The 14,729-nt window shown below is 37.4% G+C and overlaps 1 protein-coding gene across 1 annotated transcript in view; it reads right to left on the bottom strand.

Annotated features, from left to right (window-relative positions):
• CNTNAP4 (contactin associated protein family member 4) overlaps nucleotides 1–14,729 on the bottom strand; it is a 261,402-nt gene that overhangs the window by 17,131 nt on the left and 229,542 nt on the right. The window contains exons 22-24 of the mRNA XM_058528320.1: nucleotides 10,405–10,623; nucleotides 9,997–10,068; nucleotides 5,725–5,824 (exon numbers count right to left, since the gene is read on the bottom strand). Coding sequence (XP_058384303.1) covers nucleotides 5,725–5,824; nucleotides 9,997–10,068; nucleotides 10,405–10,623 — 391 coding nt within the window. The remainder of the gene's footprint in view (nucleotides 1–5,724; nucleotides 5,825–9,996; nucleotides 10,069–10,404; nucleotides 10,624–14,729) is intronic.

Genomic DNA, 14,729 nt, shown 5'->3' with positions numbered 1-14,729 from the left:
TAATCACTAAACAACCAAGTAGGCAAACGGACTTAGCCAGTTGGTATCAACCAGCATCAATCACTGGCCACTGAAGTGCTAGTACAATGGATGTATGAACAGAGTAGTCATAGAGGCAGAGATGGAAGCTACGCATCGTCAAGCAGCATGAGCTCCCACTCATCAGGACTGATGTAGCTACCACCACTCCTGAATGCTCAAATGGTCAGCAACAGAGACCAGTGTTCACCCCTAAAATGGTTCCCCTCTACAAGGACACCAATTTTGTGGCGAGTTGACTAAATCAGATCTTTTCCACCCTGAAAGGGACAGAAATTACGTTTGATTAGAACTATTACTTATTTCAGGTATGGGTTGCCTTTATTGCCTGCAAGGCATCAGCCAACATCACCTTTTGAGGATCTACAGAGACCCTCTGATGATACGATATGGAAGAACCACCATATCTCATGGTATGTGCTCACTCCACACATCCTCTGCTGTAACGTGGATCTTGGGCTGATGCAATGTTACGTGGGAGGCTATGTCAGGGGTAACTGTCCATGATCAGCAACAACAGATAGAGCTGTTGTTACACTACAGGGGCAGGAAGGAATATGTTCACATGTAGATACTCCTTTTACCAATTTTAATGGTAAATGCAAAAGTGCAGCAGCTACAGCCTGAGAAGGTCACAGTAAACAAGAGTTCAAACTCCTTGCAGAGTCGTCAGCTGGAGATATGGGAGTCTGGGACAGGTAGTAGAGGAGGGAGATAGTGAGTACCAGTTGCAGCCCAAAGATCATTTGCAGGGGTAGGGTCTGTGGTCTGTTTCCTTGTGTAAGTTTCCCCAGGAGACAAGACCCATCAGAGTCCTGAAGGAGCTGCTCCCAGAACTTATATGAAGCAGGTGGATCTGAGCAGCACAGAGGTGAACTCTCAGGGATACTGTATTGTTCCACCCGGATCCCTGTTTCAGAACTGAAGGATTTACTTTCCCCAGATGCTGAGGAGGTGTGTCCTCCCCCTTTAGGAACTGCTCAAGCTGAACAGAGCTGTTGGTCCAAGTTCATGCCCACTTCACCAGGCAGACACATCCAATGCCTGATTGATACAGGAGTATAAATACCCAGCCCTCTCACCCCAAATCAGGACATCTTCAAAGGGCCATATCAACAGGGTTGGCTGAGCTCTTGTGCAACTGCACCACAACCCGACTTGTCCATTTGCCCCACCCTGCACTGCTCTTTGCCCCACAGATGCCGATCTCTACAGCACTCCCTAATGAACTTCCTTCATGATAATCTCTGTCTCAGAGTTTGCTACCCAGGGAACTCAGCCTGTTAACAGCATGTCATTAAGAAAAGTGGAGATAGCTAAAAAGAGACAGCTAAAAGAATTGAAAGTGATGGAGAAGGGATATGGTAGCGGAGAGCTATTCTTCCTTTTAAGATTTCTTATACCATTGATTTTTAAATATATATACATATTTTTCATAAAAATTAAATATAATGTTATCAATAGGGAAAAGGATAAAAAAAGATCGCAAAAGAAGCCATTATAATTGTGGGTCAGATTGTTTTCCATCCCATTTTATTTTGATTTGCAAATCTTCAAAACCAGGATCCAGGGTTGATACACCAAAAGTCCAACTCTCTTACCACATTATATGCAAACTGTTTCATATTCCCTTTCTCTTCATTTCATATTCTTTCTTTTACACACGCATGTGCTCACTTGCACATTTCCCCAACACACAGTCAGTCGTCTTCTGAACTTTTTCTTCCCTGTTACCACTCTCCATCATCCAAACTTTGGAAAAGTAGAAGACAACCAGGACATATTGAAAGTTTCTGGTAGATTCATCCTTTAGTTGATAGAGGGATTGGAAAGTCAAACAATCAACTGGACAGAGTTTGACATGAGACGTGTCTAAGTCATCTTTCTTCTGTCATAAGGAAAATATTTGATGACTCAATCAGTCAGATCTAAATCATATGTGTATTTCACAAAGATTATATACAAGCGCTCCAGTTATAACTGTCTCTCCTGGAGTCAAGGCCCATAAGCTTAATAAATATTTTTTTAAAGAAAACCAAATCTATCAATTGCAGTGACCTGTCAAATAAAGGTTTATGTTCATTTTAAAAAGATATGCAAAAGATCTAGAACTATAGGTCATTCTGGAAAAAGAGGATATCAAGATCCTTCAAATTTTCTACACCACTAAATAACCGTCAAAACTCTAGATCTTGGAAACACTACGACTAGAAACGTGTGGAGTAAAACGGAATTTTAGTCACAGCTTCACCACTTACACATTGCTACACATCCTCTCGGGAGTACCACCTCATAGATCTGTGTCTTAGGCATTTCATCTGTAAAACTGAGTTGTTCACACTAAATAATCTATCAGTGCTCCCCAGTTGTGTGATGGACTCCAGTCCAAGATTCCGTTGTAAATGAAGGACAATACCACCTAATTAAATAATTGACTTCTATTTGGTTGGTTGTCTGGTTGCTTCTTCTTGTTGCTGTTGTCTTTAACTTAACGTCTAAAGAATTTATTAAATGTGTTTTAAAGAGCAGCACTTGGAAAAAGATTTCTTTTTTTTTTAAATGGAGCTATTTCCTAGAGTGGACAAGGGCCATTTGAGTGGTGTGGTTTCTACAAAATTAAGATGTTATTTCCCATGGATGACCCCCCTTTTCATATGCCACACTAAATCTACTCTATTTGCATATTGCACATTTGAATTTAATGAGACTTGGAAAATTTAGTCTTCCCAAAAAGAGAAAGTTAATTATATATTGTTTTCGTCTTTTTCATTTGAAACCACAAATAAAGAATTTTTTTAAACTTTTATATTACAGAAGAGTGCACTATTTTCTTCCATGTAACCCTGTGCATCTATATAGTGCTCATTGGCCAAGCTCTCCACAGAAGTAAAAGAACATCACCCAATTTAAATATATAATAACCTTTCAACAAGCAATTGCTAACAGTCAAATCATTGTTCTCTGGCAAAACTTAAAATCTAGTTTAACTTTCTTTACTTGTTACAATCAATAAACATTTTTCTATTTTTTCTTTCATTTTTGAGTCCACTTAAAAGGAAAAACACATCATAAATGAAGCTTTTGTTAACAATTTATAATAATCAAAGGATGTACCAAAAGGTTTAAAAAACACATCAGTAAGGAAGGCATACATCTACACATCTTTTTACGGTTTTGAGAAAAAAAATCCAGTATAATTCCCTCATTTTAAACTTTTATACAACATCTCTGAAAATATATTCTGCATTTCACTTGAAAAATGCATTTTAATAAGAAAAAAGAAGGAACAGATTGCAAATCAGGAAATAAAATCATGGCATATGATATATCAATGCGTGTTGATGCCATAAGGTTGCGGTTTCTAGCAGGGCAGACCACAGAGAACTATAAGGCTTCCCCACCTATAAACCTGTCTGTATTCCAGCTCCCAACCAGCCTCATGCTGCTACTAAATAACATGAACACTTGTAAAAGATTCAGAGCTGTTATGATGTTTGTGTTCAGCTTTGCATCAAATAAAAGCTACCATTTCTGTGTTCAATCCTTCCCTAGCCACCACAGGTCTTTTAATTAAAAAAGAAAAAGTAGGGGCTGGCCCGGTGGCGCAAGCGGTTAAGTGCGCGCGCTCCGCTGCGGCGGCCCGGGGTTCGCTGGTTCGGATCCCGGGCGCGCACCGACGCACTGCTTGGTGAGCCATGCTGTGGCGGCGTCCCATATAAAGTGGAGGAAGATAGGCACAGATGTTAGCCCAGGGCCGTCTTCCTCAGCAAAAAAAAAAAAAAAAAAAAAGAGGAGGATTGGCGGATGTTAGCTCAGGGCTGATCTCCTCACAAAAAAAAAAAAAAAAAAAAAAAAAAAAAAAGAAAAAGTATACCATTCGTCAACATAGGTATAAACTACTGTGTGAGTTTTAGTCAGGCATTTACAGAAACATCAATATGGATACAATGCTATGAGAAAAGACAGGCAGGTTTTGTAAGGAGAGTTAAGAAGGATAATATGTAAAATAAGATGCTTAATTTACATATTTCCAAATTGTCCTGGTGTGGACAAACTAAGGAATCCAATTTTTCCTTGGCAGGCACCTGGAAAGCATGAGTATAAATAGCAAAGTGTCTTGATTATATAATTGGCTCCCAGCATTCAAAGATAGCTACACGCCAGCATCTTGTATACATGGTCTCAAAATTAATTCTTGCAACAGTTTCATATAGTTATTGATAATTCTTTGATCTCCTGGTATGTATATATCCCTTAATCAAAATGTACTAGTTAGTAGGTTATACTGATTTTTGGTACTTTTTGAGAAATTTACCCCATCATCGTAAATGAGAAGTGACTAGAATGCAGAGTTGGTATATACTGTATAATATTCCATCACCTCTTAGAATGAGCATCCTTTAATCACTTTACTGTTTTGGCAGAAAGGGGGCATGATTGCAGCATATATTTCAAAAAGCTATGTCCTGGAGGGTCAGTGCACAGCAAAATATATGCCTGAAGGAGTATGTATTTTAGAATGGGGAATGGAGCTCTACACTTTGTCTCTTTTTTTCCTAATACACAAGAACATGCTCCACGGAATATATCAAGAGAGATCAAAGAAAAGTTGGTAATAAACTTTAGAAAAACAGAAGCATAAACCTATAAAGAAAACTGACATAACATTTGGGGAAAACATTCTTGGAAGTATATTTCATTTAGGATATTACAGTTGTAAATAAAAATATTTTTCGCAGTGTTAAGAACTGCGTTTTTTATATGAACCAGTTTCGTTGCAAACATTTCACATTCTTTGGGAAATTGGCGTTACCCAGGCTCTTGACTACTGCCACTATTAAAGATAGCAAATCAAACAGAGATATTTTAACAGGCAAGACATTACATACTGACGACCAATGTGCTTTCTGAGTCTTGTCACATACGAATTTTATGTTCAGAGCTGAAGTCTGACACTCCAAACCTAATGTATTCAAAATCATTAAGAATAGTCAAATATAAAAACAGCAATACAAACAAACCAATGACAACAAAACATCTTTTGAGACTATTGATGAATTGTATTGAATGTAATACAGAGAAAGGCAAAGGGGGTTGTATACTTTTGGCCACTGAAGATGCAAACACCAGCCAAACAGGATCTGAGAAGCATTTCCAGGTCTATGAATAACACCATGGGAACACTAAAGCAAACACAGCATATGTTCTCAAATAAAGCAAGGTCATTATAGTCCAATTTTGATTTTTACCTCTAACAAAACTTATGCATCACATGGTTGAGAGACCAAGGCTACAGCTTTCACATTTAAAAACCGTAGTCATCAAGCGAGTTAAACTTCTGTTTTAGATCATATCAGATCAGTTGGAAATTAATGGCAATATCTAATTTCTTGTTATATAGAACGACTGCTATGGGCAATATGTCACTAGATGAGGCCTCCTGGAGCCATCTCGAGTCTGGACACGGCAACATGGCAGTGCTGCAAATTCATTGCCTGTACATTCAGTGTAAGACCTTTTTTTTTGTCCATTGAGAGCCCCTGGCTATTAAAGCAGACTGTTGTAGTTATAAGTTAAATCATAGCTGCCAATCAGAAGAAGTACTCTTTCTGATTTTCATTGACTGCGTTTTGTATATTAAGCTCACTTTTCAAAACAGCCTCAGCACTGTCTACATTCTCTGACCTTTTTGCCTCATTTCTTTTGTATAACCTTTTTTGCTGATAAATGCGAACAGCTATGGCAGAGATGCACAGCAAGATAAAGATCACAACGGCTATCAAACCTAGTGAGAGAAGAGAAAAGAAACGCAAAATCAGAATTTTTGTCCAAAGAGAAACAGGGTTGACTTCATTGTTTAATAAATCATAATAAAATTATTTTCTACTTAAATCAAACATCTAGTATATATAAATTAGAAATATCAAAACTTCAGGTATTTCTGGATCAAGTGGTATCATAATATATTGAGTCTACTTCTGAGTTCTATCAGCCTTGTGGGTTCAACTCCACTTATTCTGAATGCATATTATATTGGATTTATTCAGTGCATTTATATTTAACACAAGATATTACCTACATGTCTCTAAGACCATGGGGTCATTTCATATTAATACACAGACAAGTTTTAATTATTTTGAAATTATAGAGTAGCAGTAACATCATAAAATAATTATGTATGTTTTTATATTTAATATATAAACGTTTTAACAAAGTTTTTCTTCAATAATCTGCCATACTGCTGAATAGCAGAAACAGGTTATGTATATCAATAATCCTAATGAAATATATTGATATTGATATAGAGGTATATTTAGATTATTTCTGTATGAGGAATACTGATTTTTTGAAACACCTGGTTGTAAATAAAAAATTTAAATACCACAGTTGTTAGCTATGCCAATGGTCATCAACCCTGGCATTACATTAGGTCAGACGTCTTCAAAGTGCAATCCGTGAATCTCTGGCAGTACCCAGGACACTCTGAAGGGCTCCACAGGGTCAAAACTATTTTCATAATAATTCTAAGATGCTTTCTTCATTGTGTTGACATATCCACTGATAGGGCAAAACAAGGTTAGGTAAAATTCCTGGTACCTCAGCATGAATTAAGGCAAGGCCACCAAACTAAAAGTGGTCATTGAATGCATAAAGCAGAAGGTGTTGCACTGCCAGGCAATCACAGGAAAAAGAAAAAAGGCAGATTCATTTAAGAATGTCCTTGATGAAGCGCTAAAAATTATTCACTTGATTAAATCTTGACCTTTGGCTATAGGTCTTTTTAACATGTTGGGTGGTGAAACGGTAAGTAGACATAAAGTACTCCTGGTGCACCCTGAGGTGTGATGGTTGTCTCCAGGAAAAGGGCTTGTGTGAGCATTTGAGTTGTGAGCTCAACTAGTTGCTTTTTGCTTCATGGAGCACCATTTCTATTTGACAGAACGACTGACAGACAAACTATGGCTGTTTTGACTTGCATATTTGGCGGATATCTTCTCTAAAATGAATGAAGTAAGTCTGCCACTTCAAGAAAAACAATTGACAATATATGTTGCCAATGATAAAATTCAAACTGTCAAATGAAAAACAGAATTTGGAAAACTATTTTTTGTCACTAATAGTCTGAAAGTTTCCTAATACTTAGACTTTTCTGATGAAATCAGTGGAGGTATTAACTAATGTAGTTGTTTTTAGATGAAAGTAGGTACAATGAAAAAAGCAAGGTGGATGAACTCTCCTATAATAAAACTAGGACTCGTCATTCTAGTTTAAATTAGATGTATTCAGCTCTAACGGAGCCCAACGAAGCCAAAACTTTGAAGGTTGTCATCAGTCACAATGGATTCCTGAGCACATGATTTGATGGCAGATTCACTATAGCCAATGACAATATTGCCAATGGCTTAGCCGATTTTTAGCTAGGTCAGCCTTATCTGAGAAAGAAAAAGATTCCTCGCTGATAAATCTAATATAAATGTGGTAACCAAATTCTGCACTTGAAATCTGAAGACTTTACTAATGGATGTGGTTATTTTTGTTATTATTAGTCATACTGATAAATAATAATTTTAATCAAAATATCCATTTGTTGTTATGTTTTGCCTCTCATCTAAGAAAAGTAATCATTTTAATTTCTCTAAATATTTCTATTGTCTGATTATAGGCCTCTTATTTAAAGAGATGTTCTGAACAATTTCAATGTGAAAAACTGCTGAAGTATGTTAGAGAGAGCAGGCTACTGCAATTATAGAATAAACATCAACATTACATTGGCCCAGACAGGACATTCAGACAAAGTCACAGACGGACTCTGGAACTAGTTTGTTCTATGTATGTGATTTATCTCCTTAAATTTGGGAAAGGTATTATGTCAGGATTTGTCGTATCCAAGAAAAACCTTGATCTAACCTGTTATACCAAAAAAATATATATATATATATATTCTAAATAAAGTATGGCCATCTACTGTGCTCTATGACATTGCCATCTGAAGCTCTGTGTGAATGTGTTTTTATGAAGAAACTATGTAGCTTTCTCTCTGTCTAAATCTGACCATCCGTATTTGTGTAGCCTGGCCAGAAACCCTATACAGTATCTGGGTCATCAGTTTTAAATTTCTTATTGAATCAATTTTCCCATCTTATATTATTTAGTGTTTGTAAGTGAAGAAAAAGATAATCTAAAATGTAGAACATAGGGAAATAAGCCAATTTGGAAAATCTTTAAATGGATTAATTATTATCACATAGTGGGTGCAAAGACAACGGGCAAAGAATCTACCAGAATGCGACCCAATGGAGCAATGCACTAGAGGACGATATTCTGTGATTTAGCAGATAAACTGCACAGGGTCTCAGGCAAGGCCTTCTGAGCTCAGGTGGCCATGACCAGCTGCTCTGCTTCTAAAGCTTAGTCCCTGCAGTGATCAGAAGCAGACGTCAGACTCGCAGACCCTGGCGAGCCCCTGAGCTGCAAACCTTCCACATTGCCTTTCTCTGCTTTGTGCATTTGAGCCAAGTGAGAACTTCACAAGTGACCTGTAGCTTGTTTCCATTCTAGAATAACACAGAATGACTTATCAACACACCTCTCCTTTACTCTGTAAATCTTGCCAATGATTTTTGCTCAAAGTGATAATATTCCAAAGATTAAATATTTTGTTCTAATATTGGCTTGACTATATAATCACTCTCTATTTATACCTTTCTCTGTATCTATATCTCCCTATATCTATACTAATTAATCACCATGAGATGATTTGTTTGACTAGAAATCCTGGTTTAAATGTTGAGCACATTTTAAATGCTATAGCTTTAAATGTTAATACATACAATGTATTAATAACACATTAATGCATTTCTTTTAGACATGCAGTTATTAACTACTCTTCTAACAAGGTTTTTGGTTTCTGCTTGTTAGATGACTAGATGGGGATCCTATTTTATGTGCCTTTAACTTATACACCATTAATCTGATAAAAAGACAAGCAACTGAAATAGCAGTGGGGATGTTAACATCCTCAGAAAGATTTGACCGGTACTATTCTCCGTCTAAATAAAATCCTAACTACTCAAAGGAAGTTGATGTCTAAATGAGTAAGCGTGTAAAAAATAGAACCAAATGGATCAGATATAAAGCCCACATAAGCTGCCCAAGTATATGAGTAATCACACTATCTGGCAATATAATAAAATCATTATTTACTTTTTATGTCCATATCATATGCAGAGTGTGGAGAAAAGGTGAGCCACTTAACATTTCAATAAGCTGATTAATAACATTCTTAAGACCATTAATCAGGAAGAAAAAGGTTTATTTGGGGGCTTGGTTTTGAATAAATTATGTTTCAAAGAACATGCTGTTTCATTGCCAGGAAGATATACTTTAAAAATTTTTGTGTTAATTCTGTAATTTAAAATAACTATGAACCACTTTTATTCCATTAGTCTAATATTTGATAAAAATTCAAATAAAAGTGTAATATTCATTGATAGGAGCATCAGCTAAGCCATGGAAATCTCCATTTTATTAAGCATTAAGGCAACACTAAATATATATTGCTAATGGTAATCTCAGGTTTCTCGTACTTTTTATATAAATCTGTGCAGAAGCAGTAATATAGCCAAGAAGCCAACAAAAATGACACTTTCTCAAGTAGGGATTATAGACGGCCATTTTCAAGCGAAATGATATTCATTATTACACACTTTAGCAACTATTCTTTGAGTGTGGTGCTTCAGTGAAATTATCAATTATTTATATTGAAAATCTCCAAGGAAGCTGGGAATTCAGGAAGTCTCTCTAAGACAATCTAGTACAAGTAATAAACACCCCCACTGACCTCAAAATTCAGTGCCTAACATTAGATTCTTCATAGATGGTTTCTATAATGCTAACTATTCACCATTATTAGTAATGATAAGTACCAAAGAAGAGCTCATTCATGCTTTCTATTACCTCCAATGACTGCAGAGTCACTTTTGATTGCATTAGCTAGGGGTTCTCTGTCATCTCTTGTTCCAGAATGATCTGCAATTAAAGGACAAAAAAAAAGGTAGCGGGTGATATAGGCAAGTAAAAAGAAACTTTGAAAAATTCATATATGTTTTAAGCCAGAACAGAATTATGAAGATGACCATGGGATTTCTGTAATTTTAAATTTAAGCAATGTCAACTGGGATGGCCCACATGAATAAGAAAGTGAGAATTTAGAAAAGAAATGGGAAAGAGAACTGAAAATTAAACAAACAAAACCAATTTTAAGAAACCATCTTGAGAATGTAGCATAACAGCAACGTGAGAAGATCTTAATACCCAATGGACAGGTTGTGTTTGTGACTGGGTAAAGGAAGAGCCATAAGCCACCTGCAAAGGAATGTGTCCTTTCCCTGGATGCGGCGTCAGTGCCAGCCTGGGCCACACAGCTGGACTCTGTCACGTGTCCTGAGACAGTGATGGGGGCTGGGCGGCTGGGGTGCAGGGCAGCCTTCAGAGGGGCCACGTGGCTGAGCTGCACAGCAGAGAGACAGCCCTGGAAGCCCTGTGCCCCGGCCAGCGCCGTCTCCTGGTCTACATCACTGTGTTCTGTAAATCCAAAGAAACACTGCAATATTAGTAATAGTCAAAGGACAAATGGGTGATGCTACAAATGGAATATTCTGAGTCTTGATAATGCAATATCAATACATATACAGCTACTAAATTCCTTTTTCTTTTGTCTTTATTAAAATTTTGACTCAGATCCATTAAATCTTTCCACCACTAGGGATGAAATTTACCAGGTTAATGAAGAAAAGTTTTTAAGTATGGCTAATGAAATATGATATTGTCACCTCTCTGGAAATGATTAAAGCCCCTAAAGAATGGGTCAGGTTATGAACTGCTGAGGGGTCATGATGATGTTATACCCCAAAGTTTTTAGGGATCCAAAACCTACACCCCAAAGTTTTTAGGGGCCCTAATTATTTATGTGCAGCAGTGAAAATTTGCGTACCTCACTGTCTTTTCTCCCTGTTTCACTGACTGCCGTCACTCAGACAGAACCATCTGTGGGCCCCCTATAGATAGAGAGCCTCTCCCCCCATACCAACGAGAGATTAGTAAATACGGGACTTTGTGGAATGGAGATTGGCTTGAATGCCAATTAGTTCATAATTCTACAGTGCAGAATATATTTATATTTCATGCTTGGCGAGCATGAAATCTAAACAAGTGGAATTAATTGTAGAGTTTTAAAGTTCAAATGTAGTCAGACTATGATGTGTCTATCCACTCAATATGATCACAAAACAGCACGATGATGCTCCCCTGCACTGCAATATGTTGACACAGACAAAATTTGCACTTTTGTCTCTCTTTTTAAAAAATAATATAATAGGGGCCGGCCTGGTGACACAGTGGTTAAGTTCAGGTGCTCTGGTTCGGTGGCCCAAGATTCGTGGGTTTGATCCCCAGGCGCAGACCCACCCACCATCATCAAGCCATGCTGTGGCAGTTTTCCACATATAAAATAGAGGAAGATGGGCACAGCTGTTAGCTCAGGGTCAATCTTCCTCACCAGAAAAAAAAAATATATATATATATATATATAATAGATATTAAGTATTTATTGAGTGCTTATTATGTGCTAGGCTCTGTTCTCAGGGATTTGCATATTTGCGTTTAAACCTGACAGTAGCCATGAGCATCTTACTCTAGTCACACAGACAAGACATCCAGGTTCAGAAGCTTTGTGATTTGCCTGAGGCAACAGAGTTGTGGGCATTATGTACAGGACTCCAGGCCTGTTGGACTCCAAAATCACAAGCTTCTTTTGTTTATGAACCACTTTCTGACTGACACATTCTCTCCTTTACTCTGCTTCTGTCTTCTGTAGGGCATTTTTTTTGGCTTGAGGTCTATTCTCGAAGTAACTAACTCCAGACAACACAGCTCTGATTGAGCCTGTCTTGTTATATCAAGGTTTTTGAAGAACACTTCCTTTTGCTCCATTTTCATTCACATTTTATACCTAACAATAAAAATACTGATTAAATCTTTAGTATCATGGGCATTATTCTGTATAAAAAGAAATCTGAAAATTAGAGAGATGACATCACTTTCCTGTAGTGACATGGGATACAGGATTCAGGCCCAGGTATTCAAACCATGTTCTTACCACCAGGCTCTCCTGCCTCACTGCACAGACAGCACTGAGAGAATATTACTCTGCTGCTCACATGCTGGATTGTAAGCTCCTGGAGCATATAGATGACCCTCAACATGAAGCATCATGTTGTTACATGGGGGCATTTACCAATGTGTATAAACCGAAGAACTAAGTTGTCCCACCACACAGCACTCATTGGAATCGACGTACATTCAAACACATATATTTTTAGAAAAAGACAGCATTCTGGCTTTGGAGTTTTCTTACTTTAACAAGAAATGAAAAGGAAATATACTTTAATAGCAACATAATCAGGACAGTGCTTTGCACATTTCTTCTACAAGGTTAAAATCTTGAATCCAATTTCTATAGACCCTTTTAAAAATCTTACCTTTTGAACCAAAAAAAAAAAATTGTAAATAGATAAGATTCACTTCTCTGGTGAATCTGGTAAAAATTTGGTAAAAAGTGGTAAGATTCACTTCTCTGGTGAATCTGGTAAAAATCTGATAGGAGGTGACTTTTAAAAACTATACCTTCAAATTAAAAGCATTTTACCTTCTATAGATTATTGTATAAAAATACTTTAAACTCTAAAACTTAAAAGGGACAGTTAGTCAATTCATATTTTTTTAAGAGCTAAAGAGATAGGAAACAAATTCCTTGCAGTTCAAGCCTCTTGCATTCTAGTAGGGGAGACGAAAATAAACAGTGAAAAAGGAACTAATGAAAATTATGAAAAGTGAAAATGCTATGAAAAATAAATTAGAAAATGTGATGGAATGTATCTGGAACAGAAATTTATCTTGATGGATTTGGTAACTTTTTTGTGTCTACCTTAAGGAAGACTCTTTTCATAGCACTATTCTCTTAGTAGTCTGGAGGTATTACTCCAGTATCTTCTCAAAATTTGTAAGATTCCCCGTGATTTAGGAATTTTTATCAGATTATCCCTAGGTGTGCGTCTTCTCTCATATATTCTGCATAGAACACGGTGGGCCCTGTCAACCTGCAGACACACGGTTTTTCTTTAGCCTGGAAAATCTCACATATTGTGCAGGCAACTATCATTTCGTCTTCGTCCTTTTTATCCTTCTGGACTGCCGATTATTCACATTGGGTCTCCTCTGCATATTCTCTAACCTATTTTATTTTCCCTCCTGATTTCCATCTTTTAAGACTGATTTTTATGTGAGTCAAGTGCTTCGTTCATTTGCTCTCCCAGGTGATGAATTTAAGTAGCAACAAAGATCATTCTTTCCTGCTGAATTGTTTAGTCTGAAAAAAAAACATACATTTTAGGTCCTCAAGGTCTTTTTGTTGCTTTACTGGAATTGCCTTCAGGTGCTCTTACTAAGTTTCATTCAGGATGGCTTCTGTCTCCTTGAATAGCTCTATTTTGATGGGGAATGATTCCGGTTGCTGTGGTTTTTCTCCCATTTCATTGCAGTTGAATCTTCTTAAATACGGGGTTGTTTTTCTCACCTGCTGGTTGATTCTCAGTCACTGACTTCCTCAGGTGGCTGACGCTCAGAGAAGGTAGACAGGGTGGCCGTCCGTGTCAGTGAAGGCTCAGGACAGAACACCACGAGGAAGCCTCTCCTCCTCGCCCAACCTTGGGATAGAGAGGAATTGGCCCAAATTTCAGGCCATCCTCAGCAGGATTCAGGAAATCCTCAAATTTCAGATCATTCCCTTTTCGACAAAGAGGGAAAAGAGGTACACTGATGTTTTCCAGGGCTGACCTTCCCCACGGTATTCAGGGAGCTCTGCAAGCCAAGCAGTTCTCAGGAATCACACAACTCAGGGTCTCCCCTGAGACTCTTCTAGGTCAGCCCCCAAACTCTCCTCCAACCAGAAAGCAGGGAGTTCCACAACACTTTCTCACTGACAACCTCTAGGCTCCCCGCTGCCTGCTGGGCTGGACCAGTCCCTCGCTGGGTTGGAATTAGAACTGGGAGTGAAGGGGAATTACAGGGACTTTGCAGCCATCTCCCCAGAATTGAGTCCAAACAAAGTAATGGCTATATTAAGTTACTCATAAACAAAGTTGGCCTTGGAAATATGTAGCATCAGATCTCTGCACTGACAACTGTGCTAATAAAACCAATGGAAAAAAATATGTATCTTTCCTATTATCTGACTCCTGAAATGCCAACATCATGTAAGGGTTAGAAAAGAGAAGGTGAGGAAATTGAAGACAAATGTCTCCTGCTTTACACGAATACTGATAAGACAATCACGTTTTGGATGTTTCTGGTTATAAAAATCCTTAACTGATTCATATTTTTGGGTGGCTTTGCCTATTTAAAAAATTAGCCTCCACTATATTTTCCAACAAAGGGAATGACTTCTGCTTTGTTAGAGAAGAAACTTTTTAACAAAAGGTCTACAAGAAAAATAGAGTACCAAAGAATTAAAATTTGTATGAAGTGCCTTTCAATTACTGTTTCTGGAAAGGACATGGAATAAATGGAAGAACAACTATAAGCAATGCTTCATGAAATTTTTTGTGGCACTTATAACCAAAAAAAAAAAAAAC

Source organism: Diceros bicornis, chromosome 32 (genome assembly GCF_020826845.1).
Source record: "Diceros bicornis minor isolate mBicDic1 chromosome 32, mDicBic1.mat.cur, whole genome shotgun sequence".
NCBI classification, from domain to species: domain Eukaryota; kingdom Metazoa; phylum Chordata; class Mammalia; order Perissodactyla; family Rhinocerotidae; genus Diceros; species Diceros bicornis.
The sequence above is the reverse complement of the archived record's forward strand: the minus strand, read 5'-3'. Positions and strand labels throughout refer to the sequence as shown.